Source organism: Scleropages formosus, chromosome 1, assembly GCF_900964775.1.
Source record: "Scleropages formosus chromosome 1, fSclFor1.1, whole genome shotgun sequence".
In the NCBI taxonomy this organism is placed as follows: domain Eukaryota; kingdom Metazoa; phylum Chordata; class Actinopteri; order Osteoglossiformes; family Osteoglossidae; genus Scleropages; species Scleropages formosus.
This window is the reverse complement of record NC_041806.1, coordinates 49,808,405-49,827,751: the sequence shown is the minus strand read 5'-3', so window position 1 is coordinate 49,827,751 and position 19,347 is coordinate 49,808,405. Positions and strand designations below refer to the sequence as shown.

The window sequence follows — 19,347 nt, the reverse complement described above, 5'->3', positions numbered from 1 at the left end:
CTCACAACGCCAGATAATTGCTTCATAATGAAAGGTTTTGAAGTTTTGCAGAAATCCGGCTGAGGAATATAAAAGCAAAACCAATTTGTTTATAATTCCAAAACACATACACATGTTCCTTTGAAGCGTATCCCGGTCATGTCCTTATATTATTTACACTTTTTTGCATGGGATATGGTGTATTTTGGCAGACACAGTTTCATATATATATATATACACATATATATAATAAATGCGATAAATTACAATAAAGAACATTTTGCAAAGTTTTATTTCTTTATACTGTGCAGACAAAGTCACACAGTAACAACAGTATTGTTATTAATAAAATATATCTGAACTCTTTAATGGGCATTTACATCAGCTGCTCATAATTCTGGTGACCTGCAGGCACAGCCTAGAGAAAACCACTCCTATAACTTTATAATAATTGTAGTGTACATTACTTGTTTTTGGTTTTTCTCAGGTGACCAAAGACAACAAAAAAAATGAAGAGAAGAGCAGTAGCGGTGAGTGGTGTTTGGTCTGCTGCCTCTATGCTTATATGATTTGACCTCGTCGTCATCTCCTTTTATTACTGCTGCTGCAGCAGTTAATATTTTCATTGCTCTGAGGAAATATGAAAACACAGTAACCCACAGTAGCCTGTGTGTTACAGTTATACAAAAAGATTTAATCAGGGATTAGGTTTTGTTCTTTCTCAGTTTCAAACATATGATGTGTGTGGTGTGCAGTGAAGCTAAGACAGTGGTATAGAAATAGAGTCAAAGGTTCAGTTTTAGAATTACACCTGTTTCTCATAAAAGATGTAAAGATTGGCTGAACTGGAGTGTAAAAACAATTTATTTTCACAGCGAAGTCAGTCTTATTTTTCTGGTGCTGCTTTTCTGCTGCCTAGTAATGGCTGCCATTCTTTTATTAGTGTGGATCAGTGGTGTTTGACAAAGAAGTTAGTGTTGCCATGTTTTGGTCTGGTTTGGGACACTCTATCCAAGGTTGTGTATCCTGGCATCATTCCTAAATCCCCTCTCTGGGCACCAGAGTTCCTCTGCCATCTGCACACACACGTCAACACCGATGTCTAATCAGAGCATTGAGGGATCTGTGTGGATCTTGTTCTCAGCAGCCAACCCTGCCCTCTCTCAGGTCTTCATCTGCTCCACACACACTGGCAAAAAAAAAAAAAACACTTGAGGATCCTGAAGCTTAATGAGAAATGTAGTACTTTTGGGAGGTAAGGTATGATTCTGACCTCCTCACAGTGTTCAATCCCTGGGTTTTCCAGGAGAGAGAGCGACGGAGTCGTGCAGCACTGTGCCTGGAAGTCAGGAGGTCTGGATTCACCTGGACCACTTCACCACATGTTTCCAGTAGGTCCTCCTGAACAGACCTTGGCACCTGCCTGACTCTGGTTTCGAATTCTTCGTACAAATTCCTCATGATGTGTACTCTTTCTTATAGGACACTGCTAGTTTTTCATAAGCCAAACATATATTCAAATCACTACCGCAAGTCCTATTTTAAGGTAAGAGGCTCATTAATTACACATAAGCAAAATGGAATAGCAGTGCAATCGTCCCAAGGGCCGTGAAGAAAGCATCCATTAGCTATCTTGTCAGATACACTGCCTAAATCAGAGCAGGAAGGTTACTGTGTTTTCTCCATCAGAGCTCCATTGCTCCCACATCTGCAGTGACCAATTCTGCTGCACCGCCCAAGCAGCAGGCCTCGCTCACTACACCTGGGCCTACACAGGTATGGATGTTCCACTTAGTCTGTACAGCAAGGATCAGCCTGTCAGCATGGGACTAGAGCATATCAGACAATTCATTTGAACCTGTCATTGTCTGAGAACTTCTTGAGTGCCTAAAGCATTAGTTCAGAAGTTTACAAGGGTTGTTCCAGTGATAATGAATGCATTGGAATGCCTGACAGCACTGAAATGTGTGGTATTTTAACAAGTCATTCCATCTGCGTCACCTCTAAATGAAAAATGTCGATGTGTGGTGACTTGAATTCCTTCAAAAGGAGGAAATCCCCAACTGACATTCACACACGATGTCAATGTGCACACGTGCTAGCAGTGTCAGAGGATGAGTAAAGCACTTTAAAGACACAGAAATTGCCAGTCAACCCCATACTGGTCGTACGTAATTGCCTCTAATGAGAGCAACAAAGGCGAAAAGCAATGAGCTCATCAGAGAATCGACAGGTGACAGTCAGAGAAAGATCAGCGAAGATTTTCTTTGCAGGAAATTCTTTCACTGGATATTGTTCAAATGATTTGTCCTTGTCAGCCATTTTTTCTCATTTTTCATTCAGGTGTAAGATACAGATGGAGCTACTAGTTATGATAAGGCGCATTTCATTACTTCCATGCATTTCATGGTTATTCCAATGCACTCAACCCTGGTAGTTATTTTTTTAATAAATATGAATTGTCAGGCTTTAGAAAAAATCACGAGTCTTTTTTCTTTGAAGCTGCTGTCCCCAGCAACAGTCCCCAGAGTGTCCAATATGGGTTCGACACCTGTTTCGTATTTCATCTGGTGCACCCAGGAGAAATAAATGGCATGCTGATGAGTGACACAGCTTGTGTTTCCAGGTAGGAGACGAAAAGAGCTGCCACTTCCTGTTTGTGGACAGTCTGATGCCCACAGATGTGTTAGTCAGCTTCTCTTCGCTGGTGCACTGGGGGGGAGCCCCAGACGAGCGTAAGTGACTGATCAGCAAAGGTTTCTCACTTTTCTTTGAGCCAGGTGGAGACATGCACAAAGAACATGGTGCGTGGAAGTGTACAAGATGAATTGGTACAGGAAGAATGATTAAAAAACTGACTATTGATAATACAAAGACAGTTTAGGTTGCTTTAACTGACTTTAAGACACTTTCTGTTATGTATGCCATATGCTTACTGCAGGAGAGGTTATGCCAGAGGATGATATACATTTAGTATGTTTTTCTCTCAATCTTAGCCTCATCCTCTGCAGGAAAGGATAGCTGTTCCCCCCGCCTGGGGCTGCTGGTGGCCAGACCTTTCTCCTGGAAGAGCCTGAAGTCCCAGCTCCCTGTTCTGCACATCCAGACTGCCTCCACCAAGGCAGCTGTGCTCTCCCTGCCCCCTGGGTCAGTTTCAGGGGTTGCTCACATTCACTGTCATTAGTGGGAGGTTCATTCACCTGTTGTTTACTATTTATTTGTCTCCCAGTTTTTGTCCAGTGTGTCAAAAAGTATACAGCAAGGTAATTTTTTCTGGCTCAGTTAATTGAGTTAATTGGTCCAGAGTAATTCCCTTCATTAGGGGAACTGCAATAGGATTTCCAGTCTCAGACCTTCCGGTTGTAAACTGTCAACTCTAACCGCTATGCCAACAGCTGTCTTCTAGCGGTGGTGTGTAAACTCATTTTCCTGGTGCTGGTGTCTATCTCGTTCTCTTGGTGTTGTTTTATAGAACATTGTTGTTCCTGGTACTGGTTTAACGGGTTGTACAATTGCTTTTGTCCAATATTCAATTCTGCAGTTCAGGTGAAGCTCTTTGCTTAAAGTGACAACAGCAGTCCCACCCATCATTTACTTTAGCAACACTCTGGTCACTGGTGCAAGGTCAAGCTCTTCAGTTCTTACTTCACAGCTCTCTGTGGAGGAATACACATTTAGACTGCAATTTGGTCAAGGAATTCACTTGGTCAACAAGAAGGTGATTGTATTGTTTAGATGTGTACCCTGGAGATATTATTTGATTGAACACCTAAATTTCCTAAAAAAAAAAAACACACACACACACAAATTAAGATTTTTTTAAAACTTTGACTTGTTGAACTGTGCCTAAGGAATACTGCTAATAAATGTGGCAGCTGAGCGTCTATAAATGGGTTCCTGTCCTAGAAGAAGTATGCCTAGATTTTGAGGTCAGGCAGAAAAGACACAGAACCGCAATTACGTAGAGTAATGAGGAGAGATCACCGCTGCAAATGGGGTTCCCTCGTGTCTCCGTGTGTGAGAAGAGCAATTTCCTAGAAAGAGTTTATTGGGCCCTTCACTTCTCCGAATTCCTGCCGACATGTCAGTTCCATTCAGGCCTAGTAGATGCAATCCCAGTTTGGCAGGAAACTGTCTATCTTGCCTCCTAATATCAGCCAAACAATGTCAGCTCAGATGTTGCTTCTGAGGACCAGGTTTGGCTTTGGCAGGAGTTACCTGTGGGTGTGTTTTGGGGGTTGTGTGTGTCTCTGCTGTTTGCGCCTGTGTTAGTGGCAGCCTGTGTCTGACCTGTGCTGCCGGCTACTCCTTTTCCTGCTAGGCACCACGTGGTATGTTTCAGCAGCTGGGCCCCTCTGGCCTACCACATCCACCTGTGCAGCATGACACCTTTTGTCTGTGGCAACGAAGAGGTCGTCATGCCACACCTGAGCAAGGTAACATCTGTCCCCCCTTCCCCTGCTCTCTCCGTCCTCACCTTCTTGTTCCCGCCACATTTAATTGACTGTAATTGTAAGCAAAGAAATCTAAATATTTAGCTCCATAGGATATAAAAGCCACTTAGACATGTAACATTTGAGTCTGTGGCCTCTTTTAGAACACGGGCTGTTACAATACTAGCCTGATCTCCGTTTGAAGTATTTGGGAGAGGTGAACATGGCAGGGAATGACCAAAATGTCCCTCGTAACAGGACAGCCTGCGGTTCATAGATCAAGCCATGGTAATCCTGAACGCCCTGGGGAGAGTGGTGAACGTGTTTTCTGAAAAAAACGAGCTTCCATCCGCCATGAAGGAGCTGGACTCTGCCCACATCCCTCCTTGGCTGGACACTGGAGGGGCGCGATGGGAGCACTTCAAGGTGGCGCAGGGGCTGGGTAGCATGAGTCCGTCCTCACAGACCATCTGTGTCCCAACGCACTGGAGCTTGGCTGAGGACATCGTCTGCCTCCGCAGGTGTTCAACATGGCTGTGTTCCACATGGTGACCGCAATGCTGGAGCGAAGGCTAACTGCAGAGGAGGTGTTTGCAGTCCAGGCGCTTCTTACTGACCCTTATATTGGGACTGACGCCCAAGAACACATCTCACGTAATGAATGCTTTTATCGTTTCACCCAAAGCCACTTTCCCTGATTACAGAAACACTTCACACATATATATATATACAGCTGGCCAGAGGCTTTAATAATTTTTTTTTACAGTTCTTGCACCTGCAGATCTTTCCACTTGGTGTGAATCATGCTCTGTGTAGTGAGGATGATGTGTGCCCTGTGCCTCTATGTTCTGTGTGATGATGTGTAAGTGATGTAGCCCCTAGGGTTGAAGTTCCGCAGCAGTGGAAGGACAGAGAGCCCACTGAGAAGGAGGTCTGGGCCACCAGAGTTCTACAAGCAGGCTGGAAAGGTCTGCACGTGCGCAAGATCATCCGCGCCAGGAAACCAGGTAGGCAGAGAAACCATTCGAGACGTAATGTGGCCAAGTTGTTTCTAGTCACAGCCCTCGCATCCGACAAAATGCCTTGACACATTGACCTCTTGTGGTGTTCCACAATCCACATCTGCAGAACCTCTAGAGCCCTGAGCTGGAGTCCCAGTCTGATGGAGAAAACTTACCTCAAGGTTTTTCTCCATACAGGACATGTACAAATCAGAGCAACAGGTTACATTTGTGGAGTGGATCCACTTTGCCTGCACAGGAAAATCTGAAGGGTAAAGAGTTTTTAAAAACTGTGTCTCCTTTAGCTTTCTTCAGTAGTGTTGAGCAGTGGCTGTGCTGTCAAGCACCCCCTCGTTGGCAGTTAGGTTTGGCGAGGCCAGGCTGGCCTTGTGGCCAGAGGCACACTTATGGCAGCGTGACTGTCTCGCCGATGACAGCAATTTATCCTGGCAGGTGAGGCGGAGAGGAGCCTGGGAGATAGTCTGCCATGCATCACAGCCGTCCTGTTTCCAGGCGCTGCACAGAGCTGCTTGGGGGCACAAGGGCGTGGGTGTGGGGGGATGGGGGGACACGAGGCGCGCTCTATTTATTGCCCGGGCTGCCGGCTGATGTGGCCAGGGCTCATCACCGGGTAGCACAATGAGTTCAGTGGAGTCTGAGTTCAGACGCACTCCAGCTGCCCCTGAGCAAACACCGGACTGGTGTCGGACTTCACCCCGTTCCTCGCATACACTTATTTTTTGACACAATAAAAGGGAGTCACAAAGGAGAAGAGACATGAACGAATCCCGTTACATAAAGATGAAGTGAATGAAACCAGAGGCAGGAGAATTAACAATGCTAGATAAACTTGAAACGGCAATACAGGAATGTCAAAACAATGTATAAGTAAAATCAGCTGTGAAAGTAATCAGCAGCCAGACTGTACCACAATACAGTGGGTCTTCCAGTTATGAAATTCCCAAGAGACAAATATTTTCCTGTTTATGTGTTCATTTTTAATTGCATTTTATTCACATATCAGTCCTCTAAAATTTATCCACAGAAGAGTGAACGCAAATTTGTTTACCACTGATACAGTAAAGAACAATAGAACAGACCAGAAAGTGGAACCACCCAAATTCAGCTCACTACCATAGTGTTTACAGATCATGTCTGCTTTCTTGAGTGCAGGTGTCACAGCACACTAAGCAATGTTGCACATTTTTGGGATGAATCAATTAACTGTCATTTGTCAGCAATTAACTCTTGTTTTTTTATTTTCAGATAGTTTGAAATTTGATTTAATTTCACTATACAAGTTTAAGAAATAATGAGTACGTAAATAAAACATACTTTTGAAGAAAGTGTCTTCAAAAGTATGTTTTATTTAGTATAGCATAGCTATATATAAGATTTTTACACAAAAAAAACTGAATAAATTGAGGAACATCTGTGTTAACCTTTTATTGATTGTGACTGGATTTACCAACTAAACAGGTAATGAACAGACTTCTTTTCCCAACTGCACTTGAAAGTTAAGAGTTGTAAGGTGTATGTTACTGTCCATTGGTTCCCCAGCAGCATGTTTCAGATGAGTTTGTTTCAGGTGGATCTTTCAATTGCCGTCAAGTGGCCTCTTGAGTCTCTTGAAGTAGCCAGAGAGGATTAGCTCCTTCCGCTATTCTGTGATCTTCCATTGAGAGGACCCTGAACATACTGTCTGTCTCTTTAAAGAGAGCTATGTGTTCAGTGAACCCCATTACAGAACTTGGCAGTGAAAATTTTTATGGTGAAAAACTGAATATTGCCAAGTTACAGGTACTTGACTGGTTTTGACTTTGGTGGATTCAAGGTGAACTCACAGCTGTGTATTTCTTCAGGCACCGTGGAGAACAGTCGCGCTTCAAAGACTTTGCAAGAAATCTGGTCTTTGGTGGAGTCAGGCGCACAGAAACATGCTCTGTTTTTATTAAGGTATTTTTAAAACTGTTACTATTATTACTTTCTCTTAAATTGTATTTGAAACTTTTCTCCAAGTTGCCTTACCTTAGGGGGTGGTGGCGCAGGGGGTTGGACCGGGTCCTGCTCTCTGGTGGGTCTGGGTTTTGAGTCCCGCTTGGGGTGCCTTGCGACAGACTGGCGTCCCATCCTGGGTGTGTCCCCTCCCACTCCAGCCATGCGCCCTGAGTTGCCGGGTTAGGCTCCGGTTCTCCGCGGCCCCGTATGGGACAAGCGGTTCAGAAAATGTGTGTGTGTGTGTGTGTGTGTGTGTGTGTGTGCTTTACCTTATTAGCTTTATCTACACTATTTACAATTATTATTGATACAGCAGGGTAATTTTTACCGTAGAGGGACATGGTGGCACAGGGGGTAATGCCAGTCCCTGTCTGACATGTCCTGCTGCTTGGTGGATGTAGACTTTGAGTCCAGGTGAGGGCATGTGGAGTTTTCTTGTTCTCTCTGTCTGCACCTCACGAACATGCATAGAAGAAGACAGTGGCAAACCACTTCCTTTCCCTGACCTTACAACAGAAACCCTGCAAGTGGGCCTTATGAGTCTGCTTCTGCCCCTCCGATTTTTACTGTATCAATTCAGAATAAGTACCGTGCTCAAGGGTACTACAGCAGGAGAGTGTCAACAACACATGGACAGATAATTGTGGTGGACTCAGACATGAAGTATATGCTTTGAATGCAATTGAAATGCAAAATAAGACTAAGGTTGCAAATTACTTGAAATTACAAAGGTGACGGATAACGGTAACAGCCAGGTAAGCAGGAGAACACCAGGTGTGGTGCCCCTTTCCGTTGGCTTTCTTTTCAACTACCACTGGAGGGGCTGATGTGAAGCAGGTGTGCCGAGAGCCAGTTTGTCCGTACTGAAGATGGAGTTTTGTTATTATTGGACCGCAGACCTCCTTGGGTTTGTGACAAAGCAGGAATCTGTGACAAATCCAGATCCTTTGACTGCAGGATGACAACTCTTACCACTCTGCCACCTGGTGTCCCCTCTGTGTATACTTACAAACATTCCTTGTCCTTCAAATGTACAAACAGGTGTACTCAGAATGATGCATGACACTGTTGTGCTGCTATGTCAGACAGTACTTTGTGGAAAGATTAAGGCAGAGTTTTCTGAGTTTCTCCGACGTTGCTTGGCCCCCTTTCTTTTTGACAGTTGGCTCGTTCCGCTTTCTGTTCTGCACCGATAATATCGCCTTCCCCCTCTCTGAGCTCCACATTGCCTCCAAGGGATGAGGGGTTTACCCACACTCTATGCCTTGCAGAAGGAGTGATTCTGCACAGTTGCTTGTTCCAGTGCACCAAGTCCGGGTCCAAAGTGACCTCTGCTTGGCCATCGCCACATGCCGTCACGACAAGCTCTCTGCGTGCAAGCAGCATTCCCACACTTGCACACACTTCCTGCCCGAATGACTGTAAGGCCAATATGTTGTGGCAGGTGATATTTATTTTTACATTTGCAGTGTCGGGGCTGCCAGTGCACATCTCACAGAACCCATTGGCATTGATGTGAGGCTCGGGGGTGTGGAGGGCATAATATTAGTGTTGGTTATGGGTCACCCAGCAGGTGGGCGGTAGCCTGATTTGCTGTCATTTTGCGTTTTCCACCCAGATACATTTTCAGTCATGGCGAGAGGTCGGCAGTGTTGTACCCGTGCTATGAGGACGTGGAGAGCCGGATTTTCTTCAGAGACTACTCAGTGATGCTTCCTAGCCAGCCCAGCAACACCTGGTTCCTGATCTTTCGGTATAACAGGTTCCCGCCACTTGTCACTGTCTCAGGGCCACGTTTACTTCCTGTAATCATAAAATTATCCTTCCTGACACCGGCTCTCTTCCATAACAGCTAAAGCACTGTTATTAACCTTCCCAACCCACAGAGAGGTCCTTTTTGTCTCCAACGAAATGTTGTTGGTGCCAAAAGTGTACTCCCCCATCCCAGCCTGCATCCTCCACGTTATTGACAACGACACCGGAGAGGAGCTTCCAAGGGTCTTTGAGAGGGTGGAACCTCACATCTACAAGCCAAACCAGGTTGATGCTTACCAGTGTCAGACTCCTTGTATATGTGGTTACATGTGTGGTTCTCAAGAGTTAACCTATGGATAAAATCACATCTTTTTCAGAAGGGTTACACCTTTCTGGCTGAAGCACAGTCTGGTGATACACCCATATCTGGGGGGAAGTGGACGTTGCGGCTGATTGGGTCATGTGACCCACCTTCAAGCTTCAGCAGGGACACACCAGTGTGCAACTTTGCCACCAAGGAGTTCAAGGGTTATTACATCCCCGACAACAAAAACATCATATGCAGGTAAGGTGCTACAAATTGTCATGTCCAAGCTGGCTGGCTGGAGCTTCAGTTTTTAATGATCACCTCCTCTGCAGGTTTTCTGTGAAGGTCACAGAAGATCACATGGCCACAATTCAGATACAAACGTCCAAACAAGATGCATATGTTAAGCTGGTGGTGCTGGACCATGAGGTGGAGGTGGCCAGCAGCTCAGGGAAAGGATTTGTGATTATCCCTGTCTTCTGGTTCCTACTAGATGAGCAGCCTGAGGGTAAGTGTGAGCTGCGCTGCAGACTTGACTTCAGAACAACTAGGCTCATGATGCTTCTTTATTCTTACCTGTATGGTTTCGGTTTCAAATGCACGGATAAATTGATCTGTGAGGTCCAGTGATTGACATGGCTGCCTCTGTGACAGAACATTCCGGTCTAATGTCTCCGAGGTCAACAAGCCAAGCTGGCAGACGACCAAAACAAAGTTTATCTCTTCTCCCACATCAGGTCTCGTAGTCAAAGCTGCAGAAAACTTTCTGACATGTGCAGCGCTCCCTTTGGGGTTAGGGTCACAGGGTGTTTAGGTGCATGTCTGCTCTGCTTTCTCCTTCTACACCCCCGTGTTTCCAGTTTGACATGGGTCAACATCCTGTTTTGGTTTGATAGCAGCCCTGGGGCCCAGAATGGAAGGCCAGAGCGACAGGACTGTCACTCAGAAAGGCGTCCAGTTGACAGAGTCTCCCCAGGAAACAGCGGAGGAGGTTACATCCAGCCTTGTCTCCACCACGACCGACCAGCTGACCACAGGCCCGCTGGTATCAGACCCGTCATCTTGCATCGACACTTTGACTTTCTCACAAGGAAGAACAAGAAACATTGATATGAGGCTCCTGTAAAGCTTTGGTAGGAAAGTACACCAGCCTGGTTGCACTTCGTGCATTTCATGGCAGTTGTTGATTGGACAAGTTGGTGTTCTGGTTTCACCTCCTCCTGCCCCCCTCTTGGCTCAGCAGTGGCCTTCCCATCCTACTCACTGCTCGGTTCATTTGGAACCAGGTGTTGCTCTCTAGGGACGCCCAACTGCCACTCGAACATCCGCACAGCGCAGTGACTATAAAGCCCATGGTTAATGATCCAGCTTTAATCTCTCCATGTAGCTCAGTTCAAAGTGTTGGTGGCTTCATCAGAGAAACAAATAAACACAGAAATAAGTAAAAGAGTGAATAAATGAGTTGTGAGGCCAGCTAAGAGAGTGGATGTGGTATGTGGAGTAAACGCTCTAGCTGTCACGCCGAAGTGTAAATGAGGGGGGAGTTTATCTCACTGAAATTCCTTTACCCTCACTGATCCCTGTTTTTACTGGGAAAGATAAACACTGGAAATGTGTCTGCTTGTCACACATATATTCTTTTGGGGACTAAGCAGAAGTGTTTGAGTTGTGACTGATCTGAGTTACTTTTCTCTGCCAACTTATGGCAACAGTGTAATATACACTTGAATGTGCAGATTTTCCCTGCTCTTCACCATCGTGTCCTCTTGTCATACTCTATTCTGGCTCCTCAGAGTCACAAGTATATCATCCAGGCAGAGGTGCTGCACAAGAGCTGGCCGCTGGATGAGAGCCATGCAGCTTTTATCCAGACACTGAGAGACCTAGAGAAGAACGAGATCAAAGGTGAGATCTAAGCTTCTTTTTTATTGTCTTCAATGCAGGTCAGCTCTAATTACTTAACTAAGATCTCCTGGAATGGAGTAAAAATGCTGGTAATCGCTGCTCATATTTATGGAATGAATCAGTCTTCCATAAGCACCGAGTAGGAGTTTGTAGAGACACACACACACACACACACACACATCTTCAGAACCGCTTGTCCCATACGGGGTCACGGGGAACCGGAGCCTAACCCGGCAACTCAGGGCGCAAGGCTGGAGGGGGAGGGGACACACCCAGGACGGGACGCCAGTCCGTCGCAAGGCACCCCAAGCGGGACTCGAACCCCAGACCCACCGGAGAGCAGGACTGTGGTCCAACCCACTGCGCCACTGCACCCCCTGTTTTGTAGAGACAACGTATTTTTATTTTCAGTCATTTTAGTTTACCTTGAACATAGCCCAACCACCAGGTTGAAGCAGTCAGGAAAGGCAGGTGCCTTGATGGCTGTACCTCATGGTTAAGCCCTTCATTGGTGGAAAGAGACTCAGCTGGAGTGGTAGGTAGAGTCCTGAGGAGTGCATGCATGTGTGTGTGTGTGTGTATGTGTGTGCGGGACTTGGCCCATGACAACAATTTCAGCACACAGAGCCAGTTGAACGACCTGCCTCTGCCAACTGGGTTGTGCTTTTCTTAGCACTTTGTCTCATTTATCTGGAAGTATATTTTCATTATGTTATGTTACATTAGATTAAAACATGAACAGCCATCAAGTGCTGGTATGTTTGAGCTGTCTGGTTATCTTTACTAGGGCAATAAGTGGCAAAACGTTTAGTTACTTTAAATTAATGTATCTCTTGAGCAAATGATTCTATTGGTAATAGCAGCATTATCTGGTTATTTGACGGCAGCATTGCTTATCCTCAGTGAGCTGCAGCTCCTGAAATGCATATTGTACAATCTTATGTGAGCCACAATGTTTGTGAAGCCCTGTTGGATGAGGAGAGCGGCCTTGTGGCCTTCGTTTTCTCTTGAGATATCAAAAATGGGTCATCAAGGAGTCAAAGGAGGCCGTTGTCCATCCTCTTGGCTCCTTGAGAAATGGATCTGAAGGAGAGAGGATCAATATGCTTTTAATTACCTAATTTGCATAGCTCTCAGGGCTAAATTGGAGGGGATGGCCATGGTCCCTGCGCTGTGGCCGAGCTCAGAATCTCACTGTGAGAGCTCACCAGCACCAGCATCAGTTCTTAGAGGTGGATGTCATCTCTTCCCCTTATTTTACCTGTTTTCCCAGCGATGCGTTTGTTTTAATTTACAGGAACACAGGTAAGTTACTGTGTGGTCTGTCTTTTTAAGAATAAGTCTGAACCAGAAGATGAGTTAAATGGAAATCAGCTAGATGGTAAAATCTGACACATTCATCAAGTACTGTAAAGGGTCATGGTCATTTAGAATGAAGCACATGAATCTGAATTATACCTGTTTGGTATGTATTTAAGCAGTATAATGGTAACTAATTAGTGAGTTTCTAACATAAAATAAGGTGCAGTATTTGAATACTAAATGTAACTGGATCTCTACACAGAGCAATTCTGCCTCCTAGCTACTATGTGCAACTCTGCCACCGAGCCCCGCACTGCCACCCACAACAAAATACCCTTACTGTTCAATAACTGTTCATCATAGCTTGGATATTCTGGTTTATTTTAAGACAATTTACATAAAAATATTATTTTCCTTTCTGATTTGAACAGTACTTGCAACGTAAAGATTGCTGGCTGAAGACTTTAATGCCACAATGCAATATATTATGTAATAAGTATTAGTGTAGTGGCAGTGTCTAACAATAATTAGTTATTACCAAGTTATACATAACAGTTAAGCAAGTGGACAGAGTCTAAATAATCCCACGTATTGTTTCTCTGTCGGGTTATGCAATCCTGATGTTGATGTCATCTTGCTAATGGTAGATATAAACAGATGTTGTCATTAAAATATTTGTTAAGTTTGATCTAATGTGCAATGGGCTAAAATGACACACAATATTCAAGCAGTGATACATAAATAAAATGATGTTCAGCTGGAGATTTAACCTCTGAACGCACCTCTGTCCCAACCTGTTCAACCCTGACGTGACATGTTCTGCCTTACTAAACCCTGCACCACCTTACGCCACCCGTCCCCACCCTGATCCACTTTACACCGCTGTACCTCCAATAGCTGAGAAGCAGGAGGACCCTGCCACGCCCACAGGCACAGACAAGCAGGGCAGCGAGGGCCGGAACTCCGCCGCAGTGAAGTCCACCCGCAAGGCCAAGGAGAAGGAGAAAGAGAAAGAGAAGGAGAAGCCGGCTGCCAAGCCCACCTCCAAGCTGGAGATGCAGGTGAGCGCATTTGGACCTTCACTCACTTTCCTGATACCACTGCCCTCTTTGGCCACTACCAGAGTCACATGTCATCCATGTCACCGGAGAAGAGACGGTGCAGGGAACGTTGCATCACAACAGGTTCGGACCCTGAATGATGCAGTAGAAATTATGCTACTGTATAAATAGCCTATAGGGGGGTGCGGTGGCGCAGTGGGTTGGGCCACAGCCCTGCTCTCCGGTGGGTCTGGGGTTCGAGTCCCGCTTGGGGTGCCTTGCGACGGACTGGCGTCCCGTCCTGGGTGTGTCCCCTCCCCCTCCAGCCTTACGCCCTGTGTTGCCGGGTAGGCTCCGGTTCCCCGTGACCCCATATGGGACAAGCGGTTCTGAAAATGTGTGTGTGTGTGTGTGTGTGTGTGTGTGTGTGTGTGTGTGTGACTATATTCAGACACTCGTGTAATGTATACTGGTTAGTATTTTGATATGTAACAAATGGACAGTACTGAAGAATCACATGCCTGCATCCAAATCTCTCCTTCTGCTGATGTAATGCGCTTTTTGTATTGTTCTCAGATATGTACGTCACTTTGGAGAAAAGTGTCAGCTAAATGTGTAAATGTAGTTAGGTAACCTCATGAGACCCTGCAAAAAAGGTTTTTGAATATAGTTCTAGGATTTTATAGGAAGTTGTCCAAGCCCAATCCCTAAACACACTGAATAAGTTAAAAGCACAGAATGTCCTCTGTGAGGTCCATACCTTGTATTGTTGGGTGGGAGATGAAAGCAAACCCACGGTGTGTATTTGCTGTGTCAGAGAGTGTATCCCTCATCTGAGAATGTAGTGTGGCTGAACGAGAACCTCATTTCAGGACAGTCTATTGTCTGTGGCAGGGCCTGGACACGAGCCGGCCGCATTGGACACTGCGGTTCGTCAGTGATCAGAGTGATACTGACTCAGCGGAGGTCAAGAAAGACACAGAGCGGGCCGATGAGATCAGGGCCATGAAGCAAGCGTGGGAGGCTGCCGAACCTGGCAGGTCCGTCAAGGTGCTGGTTTTACCTTGTTCCACATTCTAGTGCTCTTTCAGCATCCACTAGTTTTTCATTGGTTTAGTTTCTTGTGTTTGTGGGTAAAATACACTAATAATATTTCTCCAGCTCATTGAAACCTTGTTGTAACCAGGCTCTGAGTTCTTCCCAGCTCTGGATTATAGAAAACTCTGTTGACCTCTCTGCTGTCTTGAATAATCTGGTTCTGTCCTTCTGCTGTGTTGAAGTCTCATTGCTGTCGTCTGCTTCTAGGCTATGCAAGCACGTCTCCAGTTCATCAGCAAACACCTGGACAAAGCCCGAGCAGAGGGGACCCAGGGTAAGGCTAGGGGTCACCTAAGGGGTGCTGAGGAGTCTTATCCTGCCGAGATCCTTCCACTTGTATTTGTCTAATCGATAACACATATATTTTATATGTAGATTCTAAGGCTCACTCCTAATTCACCCTGTAAAACAAATTGTATGCTTTTAAATGAAACCACTTTTGGGGGGGCAGCTTGGACTTCAGGTGACCCATGTGACTTCATAGAAATCCTAACAATACATCCAAAAACATTTTTGTTGTTTGCTGTCAAGAGGTTATTGCCCTTCTTACCATGTTTGTCAGTAATTTAAGCCTCATAATTTTTAAAAATGTTCACCTTAATTTTTTATTGTGAGAAAGTTTATGCCCTTGTGTAACATAAAGGAAGTATTTTTATATATCTCAAAAAATTGACCAGAAAGGTGATTTGGAATCATGGATATTCCGATAAAATTTTATGCAGCTACTTGTGTGATGTACATTGATTCATATGGTGAAAACAAACTAACTGTACTTAAGAATCACACGTCTGCATCTATTTCTCTCTTTCTGCTCATGTAATGAACACATTGTATTTTCTATGAGATTTATGTTGCTTTGGAGAAAAGCGCTTGCTAAATGAGTAAGTGTAAATGTAAATATAAGTGTGTGTGTGTGTGTGTGTGTGTGTGTGTATAGTTATTGTTGGATGTATTATTCCCTCTTCTATCAGGTTCTCCAGATGTACCTCTCAGCCCCCTCTCAGGGGAGGTTGCCCAGGTAGAACCACCCCAGTCCATCATCCACATACCCATGGACTTCACCCCTTTCATCAGGTCAGAAACACACATGGCACCCAGCAGGAATCTTAACAACATACACTGTTGACTGCATACTTTTCCTTAAGTTCCGTTAACATAATTGTACCAGAGGGTAGTGTAAGCAGTGTTACTTACCCTGTGGACACTGTGTTTCTTGGTTCAGTCTGAACTTCATCAGTCAGGCTGCAGTCTGCAGCTCCGTGTGTGAGGATTCATTCCAAAATGTCAGTCTCCCATTCAGCTCCATCCAGATCTGTTCTGCTCGCTGTTGTAACTTACATTTGCACGTTGTCCCTGTGTCTCCCTTGACCAATTCTTTGTGCTGCTAGCAGGCTTTCACACCCACTTAAAAAGATTAGCACATTGTCACCGGGAAAAGGACTAACGATTTTTTAAACCCATGAACAACTGTGTTAAGATGCAGCATTTAAATTCATCTGTTTTTACAAAACTGAAACACTGATCTGACCTTTGACTGATGACCAGGGCAATCAACAAGGGTTGTGTACATCTCCTTAAGTGGTGTGTCTAATGGACCCCAGTGCACTGGAAGAGAACCTGTATGTTCCTGTTGTTGTCTGATACCTTCACTAGGCACAGTATGCATATCGTAACACACAAGCAGAGGACTCGTGTCCTGCCGCCAGGCCGTGTGTTGTATTGTATGTGAAGGGTACGCTGAAGGTGGAAGCCCCCTGTTCTCCAGCTCTTGTTGCTGCTTTAATGGTATGAAATTTGGGCCTATTAATTAGGGAGCTATTTTGGGCAGAACAAGCTGTGCTTCCCTGGGGAGCCCCCCTCTGTGCCCTTATCTCTCCATCTAATGACTACCATCACCACACCACGGGCCAGTGGTTGGCAAGTCTATTAGAGAAGTCAAGATTAGTGTGCGTCGTTTCACCTTTCCCATTACAGCACCACCCCAACGCCCCTCGTCTTAATGAAGCACGGTCTAAAAAAAGCAGAGGCCCTATCTTTAGGTGATAATGTCATTTTCTATAACTCGGCTCCCGCTAGGTTTTCCTCAAATACCCTCTAAACATCTGAGTTAGACTCTGACAAAGCCATGGGAAAATGTTGCTGGTATGAAGTGTAATTGCTTTGCTGACTTCTAGGTCATGTGATCACATACAAGTCCATATGCCATCTGTCCTGGACAGTTTCCCGAGTCTATTTAACCTTGACACCTGTGAACTGGCCTAGCATGAAGACAGAGCTGGTAGCACTGTTGCCTTGCAGGTCCTGGGCTGTGGCTTTGGATGTGGGTCCATGTGTAGTTTGTATGTTCTTCATGTATTTACAAAGGTTTCCTCCTAAGAGCTCTGGTTTCCCACCACACTGCAGAGAAATGTGTTTCAGGTGAATTGGAGACTTTAAATTGACTATAGTGTAAATAAATCAGCATATGTGATTGCTTTGTGATTGACTGACATCCTATCCCGGGTGTACCCTTCCTCATACCCTGTGTTTCTGGGATAGCCTCTGGACCACTGCAGCCGTGCACTGGATGAGCAGTTATCGATGATGGATGTATGGACCTGTGAATAGTTATAAGGCAGACAGCTCTGTCCAAAGAAACTTGCACAATGCACAGCTTTCAAAGATTATATTCTGAGCAAATGTTTGAGTAACTCACTCAAAGGTATGGCTGAAGGGCCTGACAATTTCTCAACGTCTGTGGGAAGTTTCAAACCACTTCCTGCCCACTGTTATCCATCAAATGAGATGAACAGCATGCTGCAGAACTTTTTGTCAGAATAAGAGCATAGGCTGGAGTACGTGAGCTGAACATCTCCCCTGGTCAGGAGGCGCCTAGAGGAGCTGCGACTGAAGGATGACAGCATTGCAGAGGAACAGAAGAGGGCAAAGGCAGAGCAGATCCAGAGCTTCAGGCTGATCCGTGACACCATCCTGGAACACAGAAAACAGGAGGAGAAGTCCAGGAAGGCCCTGATGAAGAAACAGCTGGAGATATACGAGGAAATGCAGGTGGATGCAGGGGGGAGGATGGGGTTCAGACACAGGCGCACACAGCACTTTGCTGGTAGCCATGCTTTGTTGTCTTTGAAAAGAGCTTCCCCAGGGAATCAATAGAGCCAAAGATGGACCTGAACTCACAAATAAAAATGTACAGATTACAAGTTTCCCAAGATACAAACATGGATTATATCATTTATTCTTTACTTCTGTTTTCTAAAATGTACATTTGTATTGGACCAAATGTTACCTCTGTTTACCCTCCAAGCCAATATATTGCAGTGAAGTGCAGCCGAATATAATAGGAGTTTGGGACCGCCTTAATTCAACTGACCTCCACAGTGTTTACAATTTGTGTCTGGTGTTCCTGAACATCTGTGATCACTAACAGGATCACAAATGTTATACGTGTTTATGGGATGAATGAGTCAACAATCAATAGGAGTCTGTGGAGAGGGCAGATTTTTATTTTGCCATTTTAAATTACTTTTATTTCAGAGTTAATAATGTATATGAGTGACCCAGTGTAAGTAGTGTATCTAGCAGTGTAAGTCACCTTGGTGAATAAGGTATGTGGGCTGATAACACTACATAGACTTCATTGGAAGTTTTGAAGTCGCTTTGGACAAAAGCGTCTGCTAAATAAATAAATGTAAATGTATATGTCATATAATAAAGTCTTGCAATCCTGTTTTTTATTATAGTTAAATCTGAGATTTTCACATAACCTAACGAATATATAAATGAGGGAGTGTCCATATTATTAGCCATTTCATGAATGTTTTTCGGTGATAACAGTGACCTTAGAGTTTAAGAACATGTGTGTGTGTTAATAAACATAACAAAGCAAAGTGTTAACGGAGGATCAAGTGATAAAATGATGTGTTAATAAACACAGTGAGAATGTCAGTCATTGGTTCACAACCCACGGTGACGTATCCTCAGTAGAAATGCATTCTGTCCATGGGCTTGAGCAGGTCCTCCTGGACGAACAGCGAAAGAAGATCCTACAGCTGAGAGAGCGCCATCGGAGCCAGGTGCAGGAGCCAGAACACAGGAGGAAGGAGCTGAAGGTGGATAAGGAAGTGCCTCGGCCGGCGGAGCCGCCCCGTGCCAAGCCAGTGGCTGCTGAACCTGCCAAGGCGCCCAAAAGCTCGGGCAAGAAGAAATAACATGTCACAGACATACATTCTGAACCTTCCCCAACATACCCCACTAGCTTGACATGATGGAGGTCCTCGCTCATCCCAGGCTAACAGACATTCTCTGCCTTGTATGTATTTGTCTATTTTTCCTTGATCCCTTGCTGGACCTGTGCTTTCAGTTTGGATTTGTCCAGGACTGCGGATCACAGCAATGCCATAGTTGCCCATCTTGAATAGTTCTTCTCCGTTTTGAGGATGCACCCAGTACGAGCCTGCTCTTCCGCCACTAGTCATTTTCATTCTAGAAACCTGCGATTTGTTCTAATTTGCTATTCATGTACGTGCTTC

At 45.0% G+C, this 19,347-nt stretch overlaps 1 protein-coding gene across 8 annotated transcripts in view; it reads left to right on the top strand.

Annotated features, from left to right (window-relative positions):
* The window catches only part of adgb (androglobin), a 36,542-nt gene that overhangs the window by 16,267 nt on the left and 928 nt on the right, over window positions 1-19,347 (top strand). For 3 of the 8 annotated variants that reach the window (XM_018730263.2, XM_018730267.2, XM_018730262.2), the window contains 23 exons: window positions 467-509; window positions 1,286-1,370; window positions 1,462-1,525; window positions 1,669-1,755; window positions 2,606-2,714; window positions 2,976-3,126; window positions 4,301-4,415; window positions 4,671-4,838; window positions 4,934-5,066; window positions 5,288-5,419; window positions 7,276-7,369; window positions 9,030-9,164; window positions 9,298-9,451; window positions 9,544-9,731; window positions 9,806-9,981; window positions 10,370-10,518; window positions 11,267-11,378; window positions 13,578-13,741; window positions 14,615-14,770; window positions 15,026-15,092; window positions 15,790-15,892; window positions 17,683-17,866; window positions 18,832-19,305. In XM_018730263.2, coding sequence (XP_018585779.2) covers window positions 467-509; window positions 1,286-1,370; window positions 1,462-1,525; window positions 1,669-1,755; window positions 2,606-2,714; window positions 2,976-3,126; window positions 4,301-4,415; window positions 4,671-4,838; window positions 4,934-5,066; window positions 5,288-5,419; window positions 7,276-7,369; window positions 9,030-9,164; window positions 9,298-9,451; window positions 9,544-9,731; window positions 9,806-9,981; window positions 10,370-10,518; window positions 11,267-11,378; window positions 13,578-13,741; window positions 14,615-14,770; window positions 15,026-15,092; window positions 15,790-15,892; window positions 17,683-17,866; window positions 18,832-19,026 — 2,964 coding nt within the window. In that variant the 3' untranslated portion in view covers window positions 19,027-19,305. Of the gene's footprint in view, window positions 1-466; window positions 510-1,285; window positions 1,371-1,461; window positions 1,526-1,668; window positions 1,756-2,605; window positions 2,715-2,975; window positions 3,127-4,300; window positions 4,416-4,670; window positions 4,839-4,933; window positions 5,067-5,287; window positions 5,420-7,275; window positions 7,370-9,029; window positions 9,165-9,297; window positions 9,452-9,543; window positions 9,732-9,805; window positions 9,982-10,369; window positions 10,519-11,266; window positions 11,379-13,577; window positions 13,742-14,614; window positions 14,771-15,025; window positions 15,093-15,789; window positions 15,893-17,682; window positions 17,867-18,831; window positions 19,306-19,347 lie in introns of those variants that run through there. The other 5 variants (XM_018730268.2, XM_018730266.2, XR_001965025.2 and 2 more) reach the window with 4 other exon arrangements.